The sequence below is a fragment of the Vigna umbellata genome, chromosome 6 (assembly GCF_029865625.1).
Source record: "Vigna umbellata cultivar VRB3 chromosome 6, Vumbellata_1.0, whole genome shotgun sequence".
In the NCBI taxonomy this organism is placed as follows: Eukaryota; Viridiplantae; Streptophyta; class Magnoliopsida; order Fabales; family Fabaceae; genus Vigna; species Vigna umbellata.
Window position 1 is genome coordinate 4822815 of NC_142170.1, and position 12364 is coordinate 4835178.

The window sequence follows — 12364 nt, forward strand, 5'->3', positions numbered from 1 at the left end:
ACGTTATTTTAGAAGTTTTTTGTAAAAAAAAAATTACATTTAATTTTGTTATTGCAAAGGATTGAAATGTCCCTTTAAGTAATTTTGTCAGACCTATTTTAAGTGATTTTTAGATATTTTAATTTCACTTTAATTATTGATTAATCAACTCTGATTCAGTTCATTATATCAATATTCTTCAAAGTGAATCGAAATGACGTCTTTTCACAACATTATCCAAAATGAAAGACAGTAAATATTAAGAAACTTAAAAACGAAATATTCTAACTAAAATAATTTTTAAATTAAATATAAAAATTCTATTTTATACTCCTTTAACAAAATCATTATGTGAATTCATAGTTTGGTATCTTACATGGAATGCACCATGATCCTTTTACTTTATTGCACACCAGAAAGTATGCACTAACAAAAACAGTGTAAACCACTTTTTTAATGTATTCACTTCATCTTTTTTCAATGAAATATGTTTCTCTCTTTATTACACGACTCTCTTCAATTTTGTTATGTGTTCATTTTTCTGACCACAATGATATGAATTAATAAACTGTAAATGGTATGAATTTAAAAAATAAAGTCATTTTCTCTTTCCATTAAAGCTTGTAAATTACTTAAAACCAGTATGGGTTGGTAGTACTATTCTAACCCTACTTGAGAAACACACAGTTGCTGACGTGTCACTGTAAAAAGCTGCCACGCGTAATGAACCTGGACGACAAAACATAGATGGCTTCTAAGCAGCAGGTACCACCAAAACAACACCTGTTTTTTTCCCCACTTTTCGTTTTCATGCTTTCACAACAAAAATGAAAAGAAGCGAAGCACTGCCATGAAATTCCTCAATTTCTTTCTCTCTCTCTCCAATGTTTCCCACACACTCACAAAACCAAACATTCATTCAACACACTGAAAGCCTAAGCTACCTAGGCTCAGCAGCTAGGAAATAAATAGCAGTGAAAATAATCCCTATATGCAAAACCCTAACTAACCTTTTTCTCCTTTTCACCAAACCAATCAATCACTACCCTCAATTCCCCTCTTCACTTATTCCCTCCCAAGCACGCTCCTTTTTCTATATTTCTCAAAAAGTTACTCCCTTTCGCTTTTTTTCTCTTATGGGCACGCCTTCTTCACCACTTGCTTTCTTTTCCTATTAGGTTCAATCCACCTTCTTCCGTTCTGATCTCAAACACCCACCTTTTTCTTTCTCAGTTTGTTTTCACCGTTTATGTGCTACGTCCGTTAGATCAGTGTTTGCTGATTTAAATTTGATCTAATTGGTGTTTGGTTGGTTGCAGAAGTTCGTTTATTTCTTCATAATTGCAGTTTTTGTGTGTGTGGGTGTTTTCTTTTTTTCTGTGTTGTGACTTTGCATGTCAAGAAGGTCCATTTTGATCTTCGATTTTGCACGGTGATTTTTGTGGGGGTGACTAGTTCTCTTCTGATGTTTTATTTCCAACCGTTGTTTCAATCATCACCTTCTAATTATCCATCCTCTAGACCTCTTTTCTCTTTCTCAATTTCCCATGTTTTTCTCCGCTCTGACGTGTTCTTCATATGCTGCTTCAATTGCCTGAGATTTCGTCTCAAAATTTGATGTGTGATCCAGAGGGGAGTTGCTGGTTGTTGTCACTGCGAATCTTTCTGCCGGTTCTTTGAATCACATCTAGTTATCTTCGGTGAGGAGTAAGAAAGAGAAAGAGAGAATTTTGAGAATGGGAGACCGTTGTAGACATTTTTCCATTGAGGAATTACCATCACATTTGGTTTTAGAAATTCTGTGCTCGGGTAGGCTCACCGCAATGGACCTTGTTTGCTTAGAATTGACTTCCAAAACTTTTGGTGGTAGCCATGGCCTGTACCCTTTTTTCAAGTTTAAGTCCTTGATTGACTTTGCTGCATTTCAAATGTGTGCTTCCCATGTTACCTATGCTAGGATGGGTTTGATTTCTCAGAGGGAGTTGTATGATAGATGTGGAGGAAATTGGAAGCGAGTTTTGAGGTTCTTGCAGTCTGTGGAACAATCCTCTCAGATGGTCGAGACATCATCAGGCAATGTACTATTTCATTATATCAAATGCTTACTTTTGTCTGCTTTTGGTAAAAAAGAAAAAAAGTATTTCCTGCATGAATTATGAGGTGACTTATATATTCCTTTTTTCTTTTGATAAAATTACAATTGTGTTTCTCAAGGTGGAGATATTTTCTTTTTGCTTTTGGAGTGTAACACTGCATGGTTTGCCCCCCAACCCTCTTTTTTTTTCAATGTCACTCTTATAATAAAATGTAATAAAGCATTTGTAAACAATTAAAAAAAAAAAGAAAAAAAGTTTTAAATGTTATGAAAATACATCTCAGCATCGATAGACATTGTAATGCTTTTGAACTGTCCTTTTGAAGGAAAACTAGTGGAGTTGTAAATAATGATGGAAAACATTTTATTGGCAGATGCAAATAACAACGGGAAAGTATCACACCTTGTTGATCAGCAATTCTTCTGTCTATTCCTGTGGTTCTGGTTTATGCGGAGTACTCGGTCAAGGTCCTGAAACAACACAGTGTGTAGCCTTTACCCGGATTGATTTCCCACCTTTGGCACGTGTGGCTCACGTTTCAGCGTCTTTTAATCATGCAGCTTTTGTCTTGCAATCTGGAGAGGTTAGTGGTTGCTTAAACTTTATTAAGTTAGCTATATGACTCATGAGCAAGTCATTGGTCTGTAACAAATTATATCCTTCCATTGCTCTCCTGTTGACTAATGCAGCACAGCCTTGAGAATTTCATATATTATATACGTTTATTAGGCTTGCACTAACATTTTAAGCTTATGTCATAAATGTTCATATAACCTCTGAACGAATTGAGTGTCTAGGATCTTGATACCCACCATCCACTTACTCACCACCTAAGGTTTAGATAGACTTCTCTATCCATGCATCAAGCTCAAAAGTCTTTTGCGCAGTAATGGGAGCATATTAGTGATATAATTAAAACCATCGTGGGGATTGCACTTGAAAGTGTAAGTTTTAGAACATTACTGGTGAAAGAAACAACTTGTCTAAGAAATGTGTTTTTCACCTCCAATTGAAGAGTTTGGCTGGAAGATGGGAATGGGGATATCATAAGTTTTCTTTTCTTTGACTCTTTGTCATTCCAATGCTTGTATTCATGACATTGTTCATATTATTTTGAACTAGCAGGCTATAGTACAAGATACTCTGGATTAAATGTCCTGGTTTGACTTTTGGATCACAGTTTGATGAGGAGAGCTTTTATGTAATTTTTTTTAAAGGAAGATGCTAATTTTACCGTCTTGTTTTTAGGTACACACCAGCTAGCATAAGTCCAACTTTAGAACCGAGAATTATTTCTCTTCTCATGTCTGTTAGCTAAAGTGAAAATGAGTGCAGGAGAGTCAGAGTAAAGAAGCATCGTAGGAAAAATGAATGAGGATTTGTTTCTTGGGATAGGATAGAGTTAGTTAGTAGAATTATTAAAGTCAAGAATGGGCGTACCGTTTAGATGGATTAAAAACTATATTCTTTATTCCATCTGTCTTCCATTAATATATTGTTTGTTCTCCAAAGATTAAAGAATGTGTAAGTGAAGTAAGAGTAAGACTGGATAGAATAAAAATATGGAGATTCGTTGAAGTTCCAGGTCTTTGTGTGTACTCGCATCTACTTTACAAATGGAATGAGATGGATCATCTTAGATTCTTATACTTTCTTAGAGAATGCCATGAAGATTTTTGTGGTCAGTATATGAATTGGGTTTAACAGATGTAGTGATTGAAAATTTTGATTAATTACTTACCAAGCTTTCTTCCGAGCTTCCCTTTTGCAGTAATCATTAAATGCCTCGATGCAAATCGGAAAGGAAATTCACACAATAGTAATGGATGAATAATATGTATTATTGATGATACTAAATAAAAATGCAGTTGAGAAACCTTCACTTCCCGAAGAGCTCAACATTTCACTCAAAAAGATATTTTTGTCCTCCAACAGATTTTCAATTCATCCTCACATACACTTTTCACATTTTGGACCTATTAAGCTTTGCCTCTCAAACAAAGTGGAATTTGTGGAGGCATAGAATATAGTATTGTACCAATACTTAGCCCGTGGAATACAACAGGCCCACGACTTGGCTGATCAACAATGAAACATCTCAAAAATGTTTCCAACAACGAAGAGGTGTGCCAATCAGTCCAATGATTAATTAATATTGAGTGAACTACCTCATAAAAGTGAAAATTCTTCAACTTTTGTCTTTCTTTCATGTCAGTATATAGACTTTCTCACTGTTTCAATCATTTAATCCAACATTTAATGGGAGCAGTAAAAGTAAGTATGTAATCAACCTTGACCCACCCGATTTCATCCAGCAAAGTTTCTTCCCCAAATTTTGCCTTCTCAACAACATCTTTATAGGACCATTCATCATTAACAACCATCCTCTGGAATCCTATTTCAAGCTTCTAAACCTCTTCTTGAGTATTATTATGGTTGAAGAAAATTTTATAGGAGCGACAGATAGCAACTTCAAGGAGTAGAAGTTGTTGGGCATTGGTAATCAATCTCCTAGAGTGTCCTAATGATGAAGTTTCTAATATAAGTCATATGTTCAATTTGCGTGATCCAAGGACATTGTTGGTATGAAACACTAATTTCTCAATACAACACAAGGAGTTCAATAGATGGAAGGAAACAATGCCTCTATTAGCACATTTATTGCGTCTCAAACAACTGCATTGTTTGTTAGTAACAAATTGCGGCACATTTTGTTGGTCCAACCTCCATAATTACATTTCTCGTGTGTGCCAATGAATTCTTTGTCTTTGAGCGATTTAATGCCCTTAAAACTTGGTCCACTACAACCGTGAAGTTGATCAGAAGCCTTCTTTGAAAATCACTCTGCTCATAGCTACCAATGATCACGCCCCTTTGACGCCATTGTTTTTTTATTGGCTGCAGAAGATTCTCCACAAGGTTTCTTTCCTTTGAAAGAAAGGTAGTTCTCAACTTTTATTATAACCTGGAGATACATATCCACTAAGATTAGATTTATGGAAGCATCAGAAAATGCTATTCTAAACAAGGATTCCTTGCTTGATGAAATAGTAGTTTTGAAGAGTAAATCATCCTTGCAATTTCACAATCAAGAGTATTTGTGCTTTGCACATTGAAAGTAGCTTCCAAAGGATGTTACATTTTTGGATTATAGCCTTTGTCTATGACTCTGTCTTCATTAGAGATGGGAGGCAAAGAGACATATTTTTACTTTGACTTCTCAATTTTCAATGATACTTCATTGTCCAACTTCTTAAACTAAGTCTAGTAGTTAAGACTTTAAGATCTATTGAATGCAATTTCACATAAATTGCACTTAATTCCAAAATTTCCACTGCTAGGAACCTTTATTACTTTTAAAAAAAATCCATAGAGGACTAATTTTATCCTCTTGTTTTGTTGCTGGATTAGTAGCAGTATTCATCTCTAGAACAAAACAAATAAATTGATATATTATATAATCACGTTTCTGTTGTTGGTTAGTGTTTGTGTCTGTGTGTGTATAGGTAATAACAGGTAGTTTAACTATTTCTAATATCTCTTAATCAGAGCTACATCATAGTAAAATTTTGTATATATCCGTTAATTATGATGTTTTCTTCACCAGGTCTTCAGTTTCCGGGTAGATAATCCAAATATTAGGAAACGATGTATGCGATACTTGCACTCATTAGTGTTTTTGTATAGATGCTCCTTAAATAGTATAACTTAGCAACAAATTTCTTATAATTCTTAACAGCTCTAAATATAATGCTAGGTCTACAGAATTTGTCTGCATGCTCCCTATTGATAATTCAGATCCATGGTTGCTTTCTTTTCCTGGATTAAAACTGATGGTATGATATTGTAAAATGATTAACAATTGCTTCCATCGTAAACAAGCAATTTCAACTGACTGATGCAGGTATTCACATGCGGAGATAATTCATCTTCTTGCTGTGGGCACAGAGATACTAGCCGACCAATCTTCAGGCCACGACTTGTTGAATCCCTTAAGGGGATTCCTTGCAAACAGGTATGCAAATCATCATCGTATTATTTGGAGAAGATAATTTTTGGCTGAGTTGAAAATAATGGTCGGTATGCTATTTTTTATTACCAATCTCATGGATTAACTAGTTGTTGGCTGAGTTGAAAGTTATTTCAAGACGTGCAATCCAGTTTTTCTGTGAAATCTACAGTAAAGTATTTTGTAATTTTAGTTGCAATCCAAGTTAGTTTATTCTGGTTCTTATTTCTTTCGTAAGAGTGTTTTGTCATATATTTGAGACATTCAAGTTGCACATCTGTAAATCCTATATCGACACCCGATAACTGTCCATGCTGGTAGGCACAGATGTTCCACCAGTTTTCTCTGATGTGCTGTTTTCTAGCCATTCATTGGATGTCCATTTACTACCAACTCTTTAAGTCTCAATTTTATTATTGTTCCATGATGTTTATTTTTGTAAGACCCCCCTTAAAAGATATTGAAAGTGCCTGAATGTCTCAGGTTGCGGCGGGGCTTAACTTCACAGTCTTCCTCACCAGACAAGGTCATGTTTATACATGTGGAACCAACACACATGGCCAACTTGGTCATGGTGACACTCAGGACAGGCCAACCCCCAAAATGATTGAAGTCCTTGGATCTGTTGTTCAGATTGCTGCAGGACCAAGCTATATCTTATCCGTAACAGAAAATGGAACATTATACTCCTTTGGGTCAGGTGCAAATTTCTGTCTTGGCCATGGTGAGCAACACAATGAGTTTCAGCCACGTGCTGTACAGAAATTCAGACGGAAAGGTATTCATATTGTCCGTGTATCTGCTGGGGATGAGCATGCAGTGGCCCTTGACTCAAATGGATTTGTGAGTTCTTATGGCCAAGATATATTTCCAGTTTTATTTGTTATTCTTGGTTTCATTATTTAAGAACTTGTGAGAATTACTAAGATTTTGTTAATTGTCCAGGTATATACATGGGGCAAGGGATACTGTGGTGCTTTAGGCCATGGTGATGAGATTGAGAAGACAACTCCAGAGATGTTGACTAGTCTTAAGAATCAACTGGCTGTTCAGGTATTATTATATTTCCATATTTTAGGTCAATCTTTGTTGCAATCAATGGTTTACAACATTTGCAATTTGTCTTTCTGGATCAAGTCTTAGTTGTGATGAGACTTGACACTGCATGCATTAGTCCTATGATATCCATAGTGTAAAAGGGCTTATGTTTATTTGTTACTTGTAGGTCTGTGCAAGGAAGAGGAAAACATTTGTGCTAGTTGATTCTGGTTCAGTATATGGCTTTGGCTCCATGGGATTTGGCAGCCTCGGATTCCTGGATAGAAGGGTATTAGATAAAGTATTGAAACCTCGAATCTTAGATACCTTGAAATCTCACCATGTTTCTCAAATTAGCACTGGCTTGTACCACACTGTTGTGATCACTAGCAGGGGAAAGATATTTGGCTTTGGAGATAATGAAAGAGCACAACTTGGTCACGACACATTAAGAAGCTGCCTTGAGCCAACTCAAATTTTCAATAGAGACACATCTGAAGATGTAGAAAGCATGTGAGGTTCCTAATGCAATCACCTCTTTTTATGTGTGGTTCTGATACATCAGATACCTGACTTTTCTAGTGTCATATTCATCACTACTGTTATTTATTGTTCTATGTTGTATTATGTTATAGTTTTTTAAAATAATAATAATAAATGACAACATTGTAATCATTTTTCATAACCCTAAAGGGTGTGATTTTGTTTTGCTAGACAATTCTGGATCTCTTTCTATTTTGCTGGCTTTCATATTATTAATGAAATAATTATGTGTTAGTAGCTCTTCAAATGGACAAACTTTTAGATTCATTGTTGCATTTATACTAGTTGAGTATTTGTACTAAGACAAAAATATTACTTGGTGAGGTTTGGCCATGTTATGGCCCAAGTTATAATATAATTCATTTGGTTTATCATTTTTACAATTTACGCTTTTTTTTAGCCCTTTGTGTTTATTTTAATTTGCATTCGAAACCATTATTTTATTAAAAGAAAAAAGTAGATAAATTTTACACGGTGCATATGTATTTTTTGTAATATATGGATCGATAGTTATAGAAATTTAAATTTAAAATTTTTGAACATACAGAAATTGTTATGAAAGAAGATTGTAGATGCTCATACTTGGGTTAGTTTATGTATAATATAAAATGCTTTTAAAATTTTTCAAGTTGTTAAAAATTCAGATTTATTAGAGAATAAGTCAATATAGTCAGGCTAAACCTGAGTGATTGAAAATTATAATTGAAATTTTGTTCAGATTTTCTTAATTACTCTCACTAAATTTTATTGTATTTAATTAGAATATGTTTGAACTTAATCATTTAAAAATATATTATCATGTACTTCAACAAATTAGTTAAAAATATACTCATGCCTGGGTTTAGAAAAGTACGGTAAAGTCCAAAAGAACTTGAATGCTAAAAATAACCGCATCATTTGTCTAGAAAAAAGGACTAGTGACATGCTGTATTATAACCCCAGTGTCAGGGCTGATAAAAACAAAAAAGATAAGATCCCATACAAGATATATACATACATATGCAAGGGGTGTGTCGGACACGTGTCCGACATAGGAACACTCTTGCTTCATGTAATGTAATAAACTGTATAATATCTTCAAAAGTATTAGTAAAAACAAATATCTCTGCCCATCATACATTTTCTGAAACTAAAGTGAACAACCACATGATTTCAAATCTCCCCTAGCCATACACTTTAATCAAGTACTTCACTGATATTCCGATGATGTCCAACTGTCCATATCTAAAATGGTCAACAAGTGAATAGAGAGAGCACAGCAAGTGAATTTGAGCAGAGACTTTCATAATCTGTCATAGGGCCACCTCTACTATAAACTTGGTTCTTCAATGGTTTCAGTCAATTCCAAAATGTATTCAAGTTTAGAATTATTTGACTTGAAGGTGATTTCCTCACTTTGTAGAGTGTGCTTTCCTTAAAAGAAATTGTGGGTGTCATTTATCTCTAGTGACAGTAGGAACCTTAAAATGTACACATAAATATGCATTTTCAGAAAACATTCATCGTTAAGAGAAGTTGTAGTGACCTAATAATAAACTGAAGAAAGCAAAGAAGGGCTTTTAAATTTATAAAACAACATCTAAAGTAAACTGATACACAAATCTTCATTGCAAAAGAAAATGTTTCGTTGGAGAAGGGAACATTTGAAGTACCCTCAGGCAAACTAAGGCAGGAAAAACTGGTCCTCTACAAAGAATTGCTTTGAAGGGAGTTTTATTAGAAGGGGAAGCACACTGAAAAAAAGTACAACAAAAACCAAACCTCCCGGGCCACATTGCAATACTCATAACAACAGAAGGGCCATGCTCATTGACCTTGGTTCATGCTTCTAACCAGCATCCAAAGCCAAATCCTCAGCACAGTATTCCTAACAGTTTACATGGTCTCTAAATGTTCTCTGAACACCTTCAACATGTTAGAAAAAGTAACAATGCCAACTAAGCTACAATCATCCTCAATAACCCACAAGTAGTTCACTCTATGAGCAATGGCCTGGATCATCACAGCAATAAGTGAGCTCTTGGGATGACAAACTATAGCCTCTGCTTTCCTCACCATCCTGGCTGAATAGCTAGATGACCTTGAGTACCTGCCAGACCTAGTCATTGTTCTTGTTGGTGATTCCTCATCAGAGGAAGAGGAAAATGCAGCGTGTAAACTCTCACAAGATGACAAAATTGTGAACTCCTGCAGCATTTTCTCCAAACTCTTCTCCTTCAACCTAGCCTTCACCACTCTCACAAGATCCTCAGGAGGGCCTCCACAATCAATGTAGGCCATCAAGTCCCCTGCAGACAAGGTGGCAATGGCTGCCACAACCGTCTCATCACAAGAACCAAGGGTGAAGGGTGATATCTCCCCAATGAAAGTTCCATCACTGTCAAGAATGGCAACAGAAGTTTGCTGGGTGAGGGACTTTGAGATTGCTCCCACTGCTGAAGATGCAGGGGAGAAGTAGTCAATGGCAAGCACATCAGAGCTGATGATCCCAAGAGAGTCAAGAGACAGTGCAGGAAGTGGAGTGAAGACCCCAATGGAACCAAGAAGGAACCGAATCACATCCTCTTGAGTCAACCAGCAGAACTCACAACCGTTGTGGCTGTTGATAGTTGATGATGCCTTCAGATGCTGTTTCCTTCTTGAAACTCCACTCCTCTTTGTTGTCAATATTGGCACCACAAGATTCTGTGCCCCTTGGAGTATAAGATCAATAGCTTCCAACAAGCTGAAATATCAAAACAACAAAGATCAAGAAGGGTTATTTCACCAAGCTCTTCATCTGCACTACATACTAAAACACCAAAAATTAACTCCACCCCACCAAAAAGATGCAGATTCAACAGATTCTAGACAGGCTATAATTAAATAAATTAACTGCAGTTAAAAATAAAAATAAAAAGAATCACGCAACCCTGCTTTATTGATTCGTTTTGGTCTTCGCAAGTTTTGGTCTTCGCAAGTTTTCTTCTCAGCTCTACTAATCTCTCGAGATTCGTTCAGATTCCAATTCTAGATTTTTTTCAAACATCAGGTATCCGAATCAGATTAAGATTACACGTTCAAATCATCCAGACACCTTTTACTCCGACCTTGACTTACTTAATACTTAATACAACATGTCTAAGGAATCATCCTCACATTTTATTCAAATATTATTTTTCCTTATTCAACAAAACTTACATCCATTTTTATTAAGTAATTTATGTGTTTCTATGACAAAAAGTATCCACTTTTGCGAAGTTCATTACACGGAGGAATCATCACATAATCAAATATCACAATCACACCATTTATTCTTTCAAATCCCTATTTTATAACAAAAAAAAAATATATGATTTCAAAACTCAGCTTAATATTGCAAATTTTCCCATAACATATTGGAGTGTTCGTTCAGAATCATAATTGTGACAACATCAGTCAATTTTTAAGTACATTTCCCACAATATCAAAGTAAAAAGGTGAAATTACAAAAAATTTAAAACCTAAAAAATATGTAGTAAGTCCCACAGGTAATCTTGAAGTTTCGTAGATTGCTCAAAACCCCTTTTTTTTCAACCCTAACACCAAATCCTTCCATTGTTCGAAATATACTATATAAACATTCCCTAACAGATTATATCAACCCCAAATCGTGTAACAAACATTAGCTGGAAGAGAGATCCTTGTAAACATTAAGAAAGACAAGAAAAGAAAATTTAGCAAAATCTCATAAAATCTCATGAAGGAATAATAGTAACAAAGTATGCCCATGTTTATGTTGAATGTTTGTTGAAAATGCAAAGAGAAAAAAGGGGAACACCTAGAAGAAGGTTGGAGATGAACAACGAGAGAGCAATCCTTAGGGAGAATCACAGAAATGGGTTGGTTAAGGGCAGAAGAAGGAGACAAGAGATTATCCTCTTTGCAAAGGTAGCAGATAACATCAACCATGCACACTTTTCCTACACATCTGCACTGTTCCTTCTCCTTCTCGTGCTCACAGCAGAGCCACACGCTGATAAAACTCTCGTCGGAGTTTTTCAGCACAGCCAAGGCGTCAGCGACGGTGGCGGCGGTGGACAGCGACCTCAGCGGCGGCTTCCCAAGGCAGAGGTCCGATACATCGCGCGCCAGAAAGCTCACTGCCATGCAAAGGATAGATCTCCGGGGAAATGAATGCGGTGGCGCGTGAAGAATCTGTGGGTGGTGGTGGTGGTGGAGGGTGGGTATTGGAAAAAGCGAGGAAGAAGGGGTGTATTTATAAGTGCTTGGAATATATTTGAGATGCAAAATCTGATTTTTATAACATCTTAGTTAAAATAAATATCATAAATTTTCATACAATAACTCTTAAGATCTTTTAAAAAAACTTAATACTTTCATACTTTAAAACTTAAACTATAAATATTTTTTGAAAGCTAAAATCTAAAAATAAATATTTAATACATTTTACTTTTCAATATTTTTAATTTACTTAATATAACCATTCTTCTCAAATCAGCGTCAAGTTATTAAAATAATATATTATAACATGTGCGGCAAACCAAAATCAATTTCTTGATGAATAAATTATGTGATTAAAATAATAACTATCACATGTCATTTTAATAATGTTGTCATAATTTAAAATTTACATTAATTAACTAAAAAGGAAAAATAAAAAATGTATAGTAATAAATATATAAAAAATAAGAGAAAAAAACATTTTCTTAGCAGAAGT

At 35.2% G+C, this 12364-nt stretch overlaps 2 protein-coding genes across 2 annotated transcripts; one reads left to right on the forward strand and one right to left on the reverse strand.

Moving 5' to 3' along the window:
• Window positions 1-800: 800 nt before the first annotated feature.
• LOC124836255 (Regulator of chromosome condensation (RCC1) family protein) lies at window positions 801-7906 on the forward strand. The gene is made up of 6 exons (XM_088092979.1): window positions 801-2057; window positions 2449-2658; window positions 5980-6090; window positions 6568-6927; window positions 7030-7137; window positions 7310-7906. Exons 1-6 carry the CDS (start codon window positions 1716-1718, stop codon window positions 7637-7639), a joined length of 1461 nt encoding a protein of 486 aa, XP_087949105.1. The 5' UTR covers window positions 801-1715; the 3' UTR covers window positions 7640-7906.
• A 1301-nt stretch (window positions 7907-9207) lies between these two features.
• Window positions 9208-11906, reverse strand: LOC124836256 (CBS domain-containing protein CBSX5-like). Its single transcript, XM_047311381.2, has 2 exons — window positions 11465-11906; window positions 9208-10390 (listed from the first exon to the last, which is right to left on the reverse strand). Exons 1-2 carry the CDS (start codon window positions 11791-11793, stop codon window positions 9541-9543), a joined length of 1179 nt encoding a protein of 392 aa, XP_047167337.1. The 5' UTR covers window positions 11794-11906; the 3' UTR covers window positions 9208-9540.
• Between the last annotated feature and the right edge of the window lie 458 nt (window positions 11907-12364).